Below are 15745 nucleotides of genomic sequence, written 5' to 3'. Positions count from 1 at the left end.
CAGCAGCGAGGACAGCAACAATCACAAATGCCCCTACACCACCAACACACAGGCCTCACCTACAGGGCCGGAGGTCCTGGGACACCCAGGGTACTGCCTCTCTCCTGACCCTGGGGACTCATCTTAGGGCACCCACTTGGCTTTCCCCTCAAGGGGGCTGGGATCCCCAACCTTCTAGGACACTTAACTGCAGGGCACTCCCTGCCAGGAAGGCTTTGGGGTCTATGGGACCACCTGCTAGTGGCTTCCAGCAGCTATGGGCTCCCCTGTTCCGACCTTTCCCGTGCCCTGCAGTTTTCTAGGGCGCATTGAGGCTTGATCACGGAAGGTCCTTGCCATTCTCGCAGCCGCCCCCGCACGAGTGCTACTGGCCGGCGGTGGGACACTTTCTTCCTCTAGGCCAAACTCCCGCCTCCGCGCTCAAAGAGACAGGGAGATAGCGGGCCAGCACAAGAGGTGGCTCTCTTTCTCATCGAGTCACTCTCATGGAGATGTGCCCCGAGGGTCCAAACCGCCTTCCCCTCGCCTGCTGGGCACCCCGGCTTTCGCGCGGTCCTCCCGCGCTCCCGCTTGCTCCGAGCTCTGGAGTCCGATTCTCCCCGAAGCCGCTGATTTGCTCAGCGCTCAGCGCCTCTCGGGTTACGCGGCGGCGGGGGCGAGGGTGATGGCTGCGGTGTGAGCAGCAGCCGCAGAGACCAAATGCTCAAAGCGAACCGCCGCGGCGCGGAGATCGCAGGGGAGCCGGAGCCTCCACGAGGCCCCGCGGCGCAGCACACGGCCGGTGCACAGCTCCTAGGCTCGCGGCCGGGGTCCGCGGGGCGTGCGGCCCGGGGCGCATGCAGCCCGGGGCTCGCCCACCTTCTCCCCGGGCAAGTTCCGCCCGGCTGTCCCCCGGTGCCCCAGCCCTGGTCCCAAGCGCGCCGCCCGCCCCGCAATCCCCGCACAGGCCAGCAGGTGTGTGCCCATGTTCCCGCGCTTGTGTGCCTGCGCGCCGCGGCGGGGGGCAAGGGGGCGAGGGGGTGAGGGGCGTCGAGACCCCGGCCCGCCACCTACCGTCCTCCTTGTCCAGCACCATCATCTCGGGCGCTCCGTGTCCAGCCGCAGCTAGGCTCGGCCGGGAGAAGGGCGCCGACTCGGGGCGCGCTTCGGCGGGGCGGCTGGTCCTCGGGCAGCTAGCGGGCTCTAATTACCCGCTTGTCCGGCTCTTAACCTAGATTGCACTCAGCTAGAATTACATTCAGGAGTGAAGCACTTCGCAGATACAAAAGCAGTCTCACCTACTTTTGTGCCTCAGAATTGCAAGGAACTACGAACTGCAATTTAGAGAGAGAGAGAGGGAGAGGGAGAGAGAAGGGGGAAAAGAGGATCAGAGCCGTTTCTTTGATTCTCACCTTCTAAATGGCTCAATTTGCCCAGTATAATCTGTCTTAATGTAATTGCATTTGATAGCTCATAACCCTGGCTCTGGCAACGACACAGCTTTCAGCCTCATAAAGTGTTTTCCCCTCGGATTTAATCTGAATCTCAATCTAAAATTATATTCAAAGAGATGGGGGAATCTCGCGGCCGTCTCCCGCTGCCTTTCTCCCTCAATGTATGAGGTTTGCACTCCTGCTACTGAATAAATGCACACATTTCCCGAGGCCCCCTCCCTCCCGGGTTAATGGGGGAGTAGAGACGCACGGCTGCTCGGCTCCGCAGCGCCACCTGGAGGCCTCTAGGTCCAGTGAGCGTCTCTCCTCGGATCCCAGAGTCGTGGTCTTCAATGTTTGTCAGGAGGATGCACCCCATGTATTACTCCCAGGCCCTCAGCCTTGATTTTTGTCTCCTCTTCACGCAATATTTCTCTAATCACATCCTTTCCCTTCCTACCAGCTCTTCCCGGGGTTTCTGGTTGCTTCCCGGATTGTCTGGCAAAGTTAACCGTCTTCAGGGCACAAACAATCCTACCCTGAGTCTTATAGCACTACTCCTGACCCCAGCAGCATCCCCAAAAGCATCCTGACTCCATGGAGTGGGAGAGCTTATCTCAGTTTCTCTCGAAGTAAGCCAAGGCCTGGCCTTGAAAGCCTTTCTCATTCTACAAATACTTACTGAGCATATATTATGTGCCAAGCACAGTTCTAAGGCACTGGGGATACAGCACTGAACAAAACAAAGATTCCTGCTACTATTATGACATTGACAATTCTTGCTCTGTAACTCATAAGGCAGGAAAAGAGATAGTGTCCATCTCTTGTCCTGGACCCTGGTTCTCCCCAGAATCCTGGGGCTGATATTCTGGCTGCCTACCCTAGGAAGGCAACCTACTCACCTACTTTTTTCTTTTCCTTCTTTTTTCTTTTTCTTTTTTTTTTTTTTAAGATGGAGTTTTGTTCTGTCGCCCAGGCTGGAGTGCAGTGGTGTGATCTTGGCTGACTGCAACCTCCGCCTCCCAGGTTCCAGTGATTCTTCTGCCTCAGTCTACCAAGTAGCTGGGATTACAGGCACACACCACCACGCCCAGCTAATTTTTGTATTTTTTTAGTAGAGACGGGGTTTCACCATATTGGCCAGGCTGGTCTCGAACTCCTGACCTCATGATCCACCCACCTCGGCCTCCCACAGTGCTGGGATTACAGGCGTGAGCTGATGTGCCTGGCCGGAAGGCCACCTACTTTTAAATCCGAAGTCTTTTTTCTTTGCCTAGACAGTACAGAGTTCCCGGGTGGAATAGAAATAATGACTTTTCTCCAGTTCAAGGAGGGCTCCAGACAGATGTGTTGGAGGCTTGGTCCTGGCAATCACTTCTGAGGACTAGACCCAGAGAAAGGGAAAGGGGCTGAAGGGCCACCAGTTGGGATTTTATCTCATCTCTGCCAATTACTAACAGTGGACCTTAGCAAGTCTCTTTCTTTATCTGGGCCTCAGTTTTCCTGGTTGTGAAGTGGGGGACTTACTCTTCCTGCATCTATGGTTGTTGTGGGGATCAGGTGAGCTAACGCATGTTAATATGCTTTGTAAACTGTGGCACTCCAGACAATGCAGGGGGTTTGGGGGAGATTATCTGGTTTGAAGGAGACCTGGAGGCTAGGTCTTACCCCTTAAACCCTGGGAGGCCCCAGTGCTTGACAGGGGTTGGGGGGCAGGGGGCTGCAGCCATCTTCCTCTCTGCTAGGCATGGAAGTCAGGCTTTGAGAAAATAGAAAAGCACTACTTCTAATGAGATGCCTCATCTGCAGCTCAGAGGGTTTCACTTTCCCCCTCATCTTGAATACTTAATCCTAATAGTCCTTGAGTATATTTGATGTTAAATATATCATTTTGCTCAGACTCAGCATGCCTTAGGACTGTGAGCTTGATCTCTCCCCTGCCACTGCCGCCAGACCCATGCCCTCAGGGTCTGAGGGAGGCTTTGGCACCGCTGCCACTGGCATATTTGGTGCCAGCCCCTCACACCCGCCAGAGCTGGGAGCTAGACAGTGTAGCAAGCACAGGGCCTTACAGGCTGGCAAGCGGCAGCTTCTTGCTGTAGAAACCTCTGTGCTACTGGAGGCATTCACTCCATCGGGGCTGCATGCAGCCTTACTACTGACCTCCAGGGGCGGCTTCTCCTCACTTTCAGGGACTGGCCCTGACCCACAAACCAGGAATGGGTTAGCTGTGGCCACTCTTCTACTCTCTTGTCCGTGAGTTTGTCTGAATACCAGCTCACCTCAGCCTCTAAGGTACCTAATTGGCAGCCACATGGCTGGCATCTCTTTGGGGAGTCAGGGCCCTGTGCCCCAAACCCAGAGACCAGAGCAGGCCTGGGGTGCTCAGCAATGGGCTGCAGAAGCAGGTAGGGCATGCCAGCAGGGGACTGGTGCTGTGTGTGCCCACAGGTGGCTCTTTCTGCACCCCCAGTTGTGAGCATGGTACTCCCAAACTGATCTGGAGAAGAACCTTCACAGCAAGTCTTGGAGGGTTTGGGTGGCTTGAGCTTCCAGCCAGGAAGGGGGTTGCTGGGTTGACAGAGGCAGATAGGAACATCACTCATCCCATCTGATGTCCTCTCTCCCGCTCACGCTCACGGGCAAGCAAGTAACTCCCACCCCCATACTCACCCCCCCCCCCATGCTCACCCCACCCAAGCTGCTTCTAGGTCCAGGGACACGCCCACACCACCAGAGTGAAATCCTCAGATCCCCTGGGGCTGCGGGAGGTAGTTTTCACCCAACACATTCCACAGGTGATGAGCATGTACCCTCACTTCGACAAGCCAAGAGTGCTCCAAAATGCCCTTGAAATGCCTCTGGGGATGGCAGGGAGAGGACAGCTACCAATCCCCAAGGTTAGTTTGAGGAGAAAGCGGATGCTACTGGCTGTCTTACAAATATCTGGGCAGGTCCCAGCAATTTGCCCCTCCACCTGGGAGGAAAGTCCTGAGGAAGAGTTCCTGCATTAGGAGTGGGGGTGGGAGATAGTGGGACGCAGGGCTTGAGGGCCCAGGCAGACTAGATATTCCAGAACTCTTTGGTGGAGACTGTCAGATGTGCCTCAGCCAGAGGGCCTGCGCCCAACACAATGCAGCTGCCTCCAAGATGGAGTTACAGGCTAGCCACACAGGTGATGCTCAGAGAGGTATTGGGGTGATGAGGACCCCTTCTCTGTGGCCACCACAGTTGACAGGACAGAATAAACCTACAGACTTCGCAGTGCAATCAGGATGCCTGCTGGCCACATTCAGATGCCTTGCCCTTCCCCCTACTTACACAAAAGCAGCCAATGCACAGAAATTTGCAACCCGCTGGAGTGAAGAAGTGCACAGTCGGCAAACTTTTCCTCTTTTGGTTTCTGGAGAGCCTGGACAGATCTCCTTGTAAGCTGCAGTTATAAATTGTTAGGTCTTATGGAGGCCCAAGCCAAATCTGCACCATAGCAAAGAAATCTCCCCTACCCCTGCACCACAGCCCTGAAAAGGTTGTGGGTGCCCACTGACCAACTGTCCAAGTTTGCCTTGTGACTCAAGGGTTTCCTAGGATGCAGAATGTTCAGTACTAAAATTGAGATCGCCCTGAGCAAACAAGGACAATTGATCACTATAGTGAGTGGTGGTAGGGTGGGTCAAGGGACTAGCTAGGGTAGAGAGGAAGGCCAGGCTGCCTCTCAGTCCCAAACCTCCCAGCTTCCTGCCCCAGCACTTCATCCTTCAGGCACTAAGGGATTGTCCCAGCCTCCGTGGCGGATGGTCTCTGGGTCAGCCAGAGCTGTGAGTTCTTCCAAGAGACTGGCAGTGGAAAGTGTAGGAGTTGGACCCAGGGATGGATGGAAATTTTGTGAGGTCCAAGGCTGACTGCAGTTTGGGCGTGGGGCTCTTTAAGAAAAGGACTACAAGCCTACTAATACCAAATTACCACCAAGGACCTGGCAGCTGAAGGAACCTGAAGGACCCTAAACTTCACTGACTTCAAGGTGAAACCAACTCTAGTTGGACCTGATATTTTGGACTAGATGGCCCACCCACCTACCCCAGCCAGCGTGGCACTTCCCAACATACCAGGCTGGGTGAACGGATGGCAGCTCCCTCCCCAGCCCTGCCAGGGGCGGAGGCAATGTCACCCATCCCGAAGCTATGGATTGCCAGACCCCAGGGACACTGCTGGTTTGACAGCACCCTCACCCCTGCACCTGCAGGGTCTGTGGGCACCCCTACCCTCCCACGGGGATCCGTTCCGCAGTAGGGTGCGGAAGGGAAATGTGCAGACACCCAGAGAGGCTGGGAGACTGGTTGGCAGTGGGCACTGCCTGGAAGCCCGCGGTGCAGGTTGCGGAGGCGCTCCGGATGCCCGCAAGGCTGCAAGAGTCCGTGAGAAAGTTCCTGGCCGGAGCGCGCAGGGCTGGCGGCCTCGTTGGGACCGGGAGACTTCCTAATCCCGCCGATGAAGCCCGGGCGCTAAGCCTGGCACCGCCGAGCCTGGCACCGCCGACCCCGGCACCGGCGCACACATCCAGCCGCCGCGCTTCCGGGAAGGCACCCATTAGCCGGAGGCGGCCCGCGGGTGCTGAGGGCGCTGCCACCGCTAGCGGGGTGGACTCCGCAGGGCCAGCGCCGCAGTCTCCGCCCCGCGCCCCTAGCCCCGCGCGCCGGGCACCTACCGTCCTCCTGGTCCAACACCATGGTCCCGGAGGCTCCAACCGGACTAGCGCCGAGGACACTGAGGGGCTAGCGGCTCCGACTCCTGCCGCCCGGCGCCTGCGCTGCTCCCGCCGGCCCAGCGCTGGTGCCAAGTCCCGAGAGCCGCGGCTGCCGATGGGGACAGACCGACCGGAGTCCGGAGCGCAGCCCCGCTGGCAGGGAGCGCAGGAGGAGGGACTAGGGGGCCGGCGAGGGGTCGAGACGGCCAGGCCGGGATCGCGGGAGCCTAGCGAGCAGCCGCTGCCCGGGCCGGGCCGCAGCCGGAGCCTGAGCCGCGCGCGCGTCCTTCCTCGGTGCGGGCCGCGCTCGCCTCAGCCGAGCGAAGAAGGCTGCATTTCCCAGGGCCCCTCAGATTCCCCTGTTAATTAAATCAATTCATTATGCTCAGATCTGATTAGCGGCCCTCCCCCCCCCCTCCATTGAATCAATTATTCAATACACAAACATAATTGCTTGGGCCAGAGGTGCCCGCCATTAGCTTATTTAACTCCAAGGACACTAATTGCCCGCAGGGCACGGGAACTTTTCTCATTAATTCTGACAAAACACAAAAGCACAGCCAGAGTGTGTGCGTGTGAGGAGCTGTGTGTGTGTGTGTGTGTTCGCATGCCAGAGTGAGGGCTGTGTGGGGTGGTGAGCCACTGTGTGAGCTCCAGACAAGGGTGGGGGTAGGACGACTGCGGGTGTGTGTGTGCGGGTGGGAGTGTGGGCTCCGTGCCTGTGATTCTGAACGAGTGCGCCAGGCTGGGCGTGACTCTAGGTCTGGGGACTGTGGGCCCGGACTGGGACCCCGCACAGGAATGTGTATGAGATCGTGAGAGGGCTTGTGTGTGTGACTTTGTGAATGTGACTCCGCGGCTACCGTGGCAGGCGCCCCATCCCCTTTCTTTTTTCATTATTGCCCAGCCATTCCCCGCGGCAAGCTCAGCCCCACGGGGAAAAGTGCAGATCACAGAGGAGAAATCTGAGAGGATCAGGAGGCGGTGGTGACTCTGGACTCAGGCTGGGCCACAGTGTTCTCCACCCGGTCATCTGTTCAGGCCTCGGCTGGGCTTTGCTCTCCCTCAATTATAAACCCCAGGTTCCCACCACCACCCCCCACTTTGCCCTCTCACTGTCCCTCTCAATACTGCCCCCACTTTCAACTTTTATCCCCAAACCCTCCCCACCCCACCCTTGCGCCCAGGAACCCCCAACGCCACCCACCCTAGACCTAGTTCTTCACCTCCTGTCTCAAGGCTGTGCTGAGGGTGTGCCTATGGTTGATGAACTTCTCCACATTTTACCTCCCAGGAAATCTATTGAGAGAGCCAGTGAGAGAGCCCACAGAGGCAGGGACACAGAGGGTAATTGATTCCCCCAAATTAGGTTTCTGCTTTCTAAAGACCGGCATTGTTCCCATTCTCAATGTGCACAGAGGTATTGAAGATTTCCTTTTTGTTTCCTCAGGCAATGAATGAGCTTAATCCATTTGGCTTTATAAATCAGGAAACTAATATTCGCTCCTTCCATAGCAGCTTTTTAAAAATTTAATTGGTAAGGGAGGCACAGTTAGTCACCCTTATACTGTCCCCAAGCCCCCACTTATCAAAGCACATTCTGATTGAGGGGTAGAGAGAAGGGAGGGAGCTCATCCTGATTCCTCCCGCTCTCTTCCATCCTCCCAAACAGACCCACATAGTGTCTGGGAAAGTTTGTGAAATGACTGCACGAATTATATTTAATTTGGTGAAGAAAGGAGGAGTGCTCAGAGAGACTCTTCAGAATGGTCTCCCAAATCAGCTGCTCTCAATTCCCCAGGAGTGACTGCCTAGATGGGTGCTGGCTATTCCACATACTAAGGCATCTGGTAGGGCCTGAAATTCTGTACCCCTTCACCCTCCAAGCCATGTAGCTGGCACAGACTGCACCCACCCAAAGAGGACACCTTTTGCTACTTTGCACAAAGGCACCATACAGACTAGCAGGGCCCTGCAATTGGGTGTCTCTGCTTGGCCAGAGTTCACACTCAGAGAAGCCAGCCTGAGGCGTAAGCACCCAGACTCCCTGTTCCCACCATCACTTGCAGCAAGGGCCTATGTGAGCTCTTAAAAGACCAGCCTCCTGGTTTTCATAGAGAGAAAGAGAAAGTTCAGAGAGTGTAAACATCATGAGGTGATCACGGATAATGAAGCAGATGCCCCGCCCTATCTCTGCATTTATATGGGGCCCCAGCTCTTGGTGAAAGACACTGAACTCAGTCCACAGCTGGGATTGAGACAGGGACAGATCTATCATGAGGACTGAGATCCTCAATGGGGGCCATGCTGGCAGAGAGACAATGAGAGGAGATCCTTATGGGTGGATTAGACTGAGAAGCAAGGCCAGGAGTTTAAGGGAATAATAGTTCCAAGTATGGTGCAAGGTGGGGCCTAACTCACCCCTGCTCTGAGAAGAAGAGGGCAGTGGTGCAAATGAGAAACTGGGTCACTAGGAGTCCTGCAGCTTGGCTATGGGAGGCCCTCTGAAACAGCTGGTCATTAGAAGCTGAGGTGTCACTTTGCTGGGCCAAGAGGAAAAGAGCAGCTGGGATCAGCAACTTGGTGGCATTAACAGCAGCTCAGGAAAGGTGGCAAGAGTATCAGGCAGCAGCTCTAATTATACAGACGGCATCTCTTCTCATAATCCATCATCCCCCATCTCCCAACCCTGGGATTGCTAGAGAGAAAATGACTATCCAGAACTCAAAATCTAGTGGTGTCCAGAAGGCACTTGGGTCACACGGGTAAGCATTCCTAGGTCTCACAACTATTTGGAGAGGAAGGTCCTGGAGAGAATTGGAACATCAGAATTTGGAGCTAATTATCATAAAATTGTGGGATCTGGTATTCGGCATTTTTTTGCCTTTATGTTCCAACCTGTCTTAGCTGCATGACTGGCATGAAGGGAAAGGCTGTGTGAGCAAGAATGGATCAGAACAATAATAGGGGAGCTGTCCCTGGTGCAACCGCCAGCTTTTCCCAGTGGCAGTGGAGGTCAGTATATCAGTATGTTACACTAAACATGAAGAGAGTGAATTTCCCTATCAAAAAACAGATTGTCTGAGTAAGTTAAAAATAAAATACAGCCAAATGCTGTTTACAAGAAATAATCCCAAAACAAGGTGACAAAGAGACTGAAAATAAAGCAATGGGCAAAGATAGACCAAGAAAATGCAAGCAGAGAGGGAGTAGAAACAGCAATATTAATGTCAAACGAAGCCAACTTCAAAGCTAAAAGCATAAACTGCTTGAAAATTAAGAAACATCCTATTAAATTAGTACTGGATCAAAATAAGATCAAAATAGAAATTACCAATCTAGTAATGAAAATAGAGAACACAGCATATCAGACAGAACTTATGGAACACGGCTGTACTCAGAGGAAGAAATATAGCCTCATATGCTTGAAATATTTTTAAAAATGACTGGAAGCAAATGAACTAGATATTTAATCTAAGAAATTAGAAAAGAACAAACTGAACCAAAAAAGTAGAAGAAAATTAATGAAGTCAGAAAATAATGAAATAGAAAATAAACAAGTAATAGAAAAGGTAATTAAAAGGGAAAATTAGAACCAACACTTGATTATTTGAAAAGATTAACAAAATGGAAAAAAAATTCCATGAAAACCTAGTTAAGAAAATAAAGCACAGATATATGATATTAGATATAAGAAAAGAGATATATCACAGGTACGGAAAAGGTTAAAGAATTATAACAATAATATGAGTAAGCCTATGAAAATAAATGTGAAAACCTGGAAGAAATGGATGACTTCAAGCAAAGTAGAAAATTATCAAAACTGAGCATAGAAGATGTTGAAATCTCAAATAGGCCGATAAACAGAATACATTTAAAAAGATATTAAAACTATGCTATTAAAATATCACAAGGCACCATATGCTCCAACAATTCTACTTCTGGAAATATACCCAAAAGAATTGAAAGCAGGTTCTCAAAGAGATATTTGTACATCCATGTCCATAGCAGCATTATTCACAATAATCAAAAGGTGGAAGCAACCCAAGTGTTCCCCAATGGGTGAACAGATAAACAAAATGTGATAGATACATACAGAAGAATATTGTTCATCCTTTCAAAGGAAGGAATTTCTGACACATGCTACAACATGGATGAACCTTGAGAACATTATACCAAGTGAAATAAGCCAGTCCACAAAAAGACAAATATTGTTTGACTTCATTTATATGAGGTACCTAGAGTAGTCAAATTCATAGAGACAAAAAGTAGAATGGTGGTTGGCAGCGGTTCAGCAGAGGGGAGAATGGGGAATTTAACGGGTATAGCATTTTCAGATTTGCAAGATAAAGAGTTCTGGAGATTGGTTACCCAAAAATGTGAATGTGCTTAACACTGCTGAACTGTATACTTACAAATGGTAAGGATGGTGAATTTTATGTTATGTGTATTTTATCACAATTAAAATAAAACCCCACAAGGCACAGATTACATTAAAATGAGTTTTACATAACCTGAAAAACAGATGATTTTAATGTTATTTAAACTATTCCAGACAAGAGAAAAACTTGGAAAGCTTCCTAGTTTGTTTTATGAGCCAGCATTTTCTTATTCCCAGACCTTATAAAGATTGAATTTTAAAAGAAAAAAAATTCACAGAACAGCTTGAATAAGAGTGCAAAATCTGAAATAAGATATTAGCTATCTTGACATGAAAAAAGTATCAAAAGAATAATACACCATGACAAAGGAGGACTTATTTTAACACCACAAACATGATTCAGCATCAGGAACTCTATCAGTATGAGTCACTACACCAACAAATAAAGGAACAAAATATGATTATAGTAATATACGTCCAAAATCATTTGATAAAATTTAGCATATATTACTAATAAAATATGAAGCAAAATAGAAATAGAAGAAAACTAGTTCAACTTGTTAAGACTGTTTACCAAAACCCAATAGAAAATAAATAAACGTGACATTCTGAAGCTATTTCCGTAAACTGGAACTAAGACAGAATGTCCATTATTATCATTATTATTCAACATTTTTTGAGACTTTAACTCAATAAGACAAGAAAATGAAATGCTCAAAATAAACAGCTGTTTTTTGAAAGGACAAAAATATGTTTATTTACAAATTATGCAATTATTAACCAAAAATCCAATAAAATTTAGTTTGAAAGTTACTAAAATTATTAGATAATTGAGAAGGTAGCTAAATACAAGATAAATAGATAGAAAGCTGCAGTTTTTTTCTAAATGCAATGATGTGTTAGAAATGGTAATGAAATAGAGCATTTGCAATAGTGACAAAGCAAATATTTAGGAATAATTTAAAAACAACAATCATCCCAAAGGTAAGGATCTTCTTTAAAGGAACTCATGAAAGCATATTGAAGGACATATAACAAGATCTGGATATATAAAAAGACAACCATATTTCTAAAAGAGAAGACATTATCATAAAAGCAAATCCTTTCAAAATTCATATATCAATTTAGTGCAATTTCTATTAGAATCCCAAATTTAAAAATTTTAGAACTGAAAAAAATTTAACTTGAAGTGCAATTAAAAAATAAATATATGTGGCTAGTTAAGAAAACATATGAAAAGAAAGACTAATTGGAGACAACTTGCATTACTAGATAATAAAACATACTATAAAACTACCATAATCAAATAGTATGGTGTAAGTCAGGAAGGGAGAAATAGATCACAGGAACAAAGAGACAGTAAACAGGTTCAAGTACAGAAAGGAATTTAATATATGATAAATGTTGCATTTTAATTCATCAGAGAAAAATTAGTAAGTGGTACTGCCATCTGAATAGACACTTCTCCACAGGAGATATACAAGTAAACCAATAGAATCTGAAAAGATGCTCAACATCGGGAAAATGCACATCAAAACCACAGGGAGATACCAATTCACACCCACTAGGAAGCTGGAATTAAAAACTTTAGATAATGAATGTTGGCAAGAATGTGAAGAAATTGGAGCCTTCATACACTGATGGTGGAAATGTAAAATGGTGCAGCCACTTTGGAAAACAGCCTGGCAGCTCCTCAAAAAGTTAAACACAGAGTCACCTATAACCAGAAATTCCTCTCCTAGGTGTACACCCAAGCTAACTGAAAACATAGGTCCACACAAAAATTTGTATACTGATGTTTATATCAGCATTATTCATCATGGCCAAATGGTGGGAAAAAACCCAAATATTCATGAACTGACAAATAGATATTATTCAGCTATAAAAAGGAATAAAGTACTGATACATGCCACAGGATGGATGAACCTTGAAAACATAATGCTAAGTGCAAGCACAGTCACAAAATACTATGTATTGTATGATTTCATTTATATTTAATGTCAGAATGGGCAAGTCTGTAGAGAGAGAAAGTAGATAAGTCGTTGCTAGGAACTAGGGATAGTGCTAGGGACTGGGGATAGTAGGGGTGTGATAGCTAAGGCATGCAGAGTTTCTTTTTGAGGTTATAAAAATGTTCTAAAATTGTGGAGATTTGCAAATCTGTGAATATATTAAAATGCATTGAATTGTACACTTTAAATGGTGAATTGTATGGTATGTGAATTACATCTCAATAAAGTTATTTCAATAAATTGTGTTGTCATAACTGGTTATTCATCTAGAAGAAACAAATAGGGTCCTTACCTCCCCTAAATATAAAAATTGTGTTCCAAATGGTTTAATATTTTAAAATAAGAATAAAACATTGAAAATATTGGATGGTATTTTATTAGAAAAATTTAATAGATTTGGATAATAACATGAATAAATTTATTGGGACTAACAAAGGAAAAGATAAATATACTAAATTTGATTTTCAGAACTTCTATAGCAAAAGATAGCATAAACAAAAGAAAAATACAAATGATTTATTAGGAAAATATTTGCAAAATATGCTGTATATACAAAGAATTTCTATAAATTGTAAATAAAAGACAAAAGCCTAAAAGAAAGATGGAAAAAGAGAATGAACAGGCCATTCAGAGAGGAAATCTAACCATTTGGTCAATAAAATGATTACCCTCATTAGTCATTGGGAAAATGCAAATTAAAGCAAAATAAGTTTTCATTATTTAAATTCATCAGATTGGCAACAATTTTTAAAAAGTAAAATGTCCAGGTCTGCTAAAATTTTGAGAAAATGTGTACTCTCCTTTGCTACCGAGCAAGCAATCTGGCACGATCTATTACTTTTAGGGCAGGTAACCTGGCACTATGTATTAAACATGTACATGCCATTTGACCTATAAGTCCTCCTTCTGGGACTCCAAACTATAAGGGGAAATCACCTATGTATAAGGATAATCCTAATTTCAGCATTGTTTGTGGTGGCAGAAAACTGGAACCCATATGAATATCAGTGCCAATCAATGATTGAATTAATTGTCCTACAACTCTGCTGTAGAATATTATGCAGCTGTTAAAAATGAGTTAGAGCAACTGACTTGCAAAGGACATCTGTGATGTTCTGTTTAGTGGGAAAAGTAGATTGCAGAGTATCAAGTAACATTATCCCATTCAAAAGAAAACCTCTTTCTGTTAAGATGCACGTGAAGGAAAGATGTGAAAGGCTGCACTTGTTCAGGTTGTCAACACTGGTGACCTTAGTGAGTGAGAATGGAAGGTAAGAGTGAAGGAGAAAGTATACACTGAGCCAGGCATGGTGGCTCACACTTGTAATCCCAGTGACTCGTGAGGTTTAGGAGGGAGGATCGATTAAGCCCAGGAATTAGAGGCTGTAGTAAGCCATGATCCCATGATCATACCACTGCACCCCAGCCTGGGCAACAGAGTGAGACCCTGACTCAAAAAAAAGTATACATTTATCTTTTCATTATTCATAATGTGTAAGTAATTTATAATTTTTTTAATTTAGGAATTAAATGGGAGTTGTTTTTGACACACCCTCCAATCAGTCACTGTTATTGCCCTAGTCCAAGTCACCATGTTCTCTTGCATACTGCTGCAAGAGCTCCTTACTGGCTCCCACCCAAAGTCCACCCTGAGCCTCAATGATATAGCCTCTATTACTCCATGAGCAGCCAGGAGATTTTTAAAAATGCAAATGAGATCTCGTCAACCAACCCTCAAAGCTGTCATGACTTCCTGTTGCTCTCCACAGCAAGCCCCCGTCCTCTCTCTGCATGTCCACTTGGCTCTGCACGAGCAGGCTCTCCTGAAGCATCTCCCATCACTGACACCCACCCTTGCTCCTATGACGCAGCATATTGCCCTTGTCATTGTCTGAACCACCACCTGTCTCCAGGCCTGCAGACACACCATTCTTTTCTGCCTGAAATGTTCTTGCCCCCTTTTATTTGGACCACCCTTTTATTTGGACACAAGTTCATCCCTTGTGTCCAGGATTAAATGTCAGGGTGGCCTCTTCCCTCAAGACTAGGTTAGGCCTCCCTGCTATACTCTGACATGGGGCCCTCTATGCTTTTCCTCCATAGCTCTTATCACAGTGATCTAGTTAATTACATAGTTATTTGTATACTTATTTGTGTGACAGCGATAAAAGAAAAACTATAAAGCTATAAGTGTTTGCATCTTCTTCTCCAGCTTCCTATCTTGAGAGAAAAATGGGTCAGAGAAGAAGGTCTCAGGGATCCAATCCAACTCAGATATTCTGAACTTTACTGTTACACTCCATGCATCCGCCACCCTAGCCCCAGCTGGGAGAATTTGCCTGGCTCAAATATTTCCCTCCACTCTTTCATTTATGTAGCCAACTAGCTTGCTCTGAGACTTGATTATGGCAACAACCTCTGCAGGGCTGATGAGCTTTCAGGCTTCCCCAGCCAGCTGTTGTAGGGGCCTCTTCCCACCTCCAAATGGCTTCATTTCTGCACCTCCCACCTTTCAGAGACCCTTACCAAGGGGGCTTCTGGATGCCCACAGCTCCCTCTGAGGTTACGAATACCCCAGCTTGAAACCAAACCCCACCCAGCTTGACTTGCAATGTCAGACTCTCAATCTGAACCCTGATTTTATGTGACTAGGGGTCATCTCCTCCCTCTCCCACCCTCCTAATCACCTGTCCACTGATGACTGGAGACCTGGAGCGATCCTGGGCTGGGTCTAAGGGTCCAGCTGTGCTATGTGCTCTGGAGGCTGGTGCTGGTCCGTGAGCTTCATGGACGCCAACCGACTGGGCTGTGGGGCTGAGCACTGTGACTCACTCCCAGAGAACAGACTGTTTCCCAACAAGCTCACCAGAGTGAACACACCCACATGCAGGTGGTCCCCTTGGAGCTACAACCGCATGTCCCAACAGCACATGCATCTCAGAAACCATCCTTCTCCATGCTGCAGGCAGGGGCCCAGGTATGTGGGACTGATGGGAGGGCACTCCTAGTGCCCCTCCTGGTCCCTCTCCCTCAATCTCTAGTGGGGTCTTCCTGCCTCACCCCGACCCATGATGGAAGAAGCCAAAGGGGTTCCTTCTTACCCAGCATCCAACCTGTCTGAGAGGCCCTGCCAACTCCCAAATGATAGTTTGGGGGAGAAAACAAAAACAAAAACAAAACAAAAAAACCCTGGAAG

At 47.7% G+C, this 15745-nt stretch overlaps 1 protein-coding gene across 3 annotated transcripts in view; it reads right to left on the bottom strand.

Moving 5' to 3' along the window:
- The window catches only part of LMO1 (LIM domain only 1), a 54048-nt gene extending 38681 nt beyond the window's left edge, over positions 1–15367 (bottom strand). Inside the window, exons 1-2 of one of the 3 annotated variants that reach the window (XM_033205972.1) lie at positions 6118–6247; positions 1054–1313 (exon numbers count right to left, since the gene is read on the bottom strand). In XM_033205972.1, the coding sequence (XP_033061863.1) occupies positions 1054–1078 (25 nt within the window). In that variant the 5' untranslated portion in view covers positions 1079–1313; positions 6118–6247. Of the gene's footprint in view, positions 1–1053; positions 1314–6117; positions 6478–15236 lie in introns of those variants that run through there. The other 2 variants (XM_033205974.1, XM_033205973.1) reach the window with 2 other exon arrangements.
- Positions 15368–15745: the final 378 nt, after the last annotated feature.

Source organism: Trachypithecus francoisi, unplaced genomic scaffold (assembly GCF_009764315.1).
Source record: "Trachypithecus francoisi isolate TF-2019V2 unplaced genomic scaffold, Tfra_2.0 Lachesis_group8, whole genome shotgun sequence".
In the NCBI taxonomy this organism is placed as follows: Eukaryota; Metazoa; Chordata; class Mammalia; order Primates; family Cercopithecidae; genus Trachypithecus; species Trachypithecus francoisi.
Note: the sequence above shows the minus strand (reverse complement) of the source record. Positions and strands in the feature narration are given on the sequence as shown.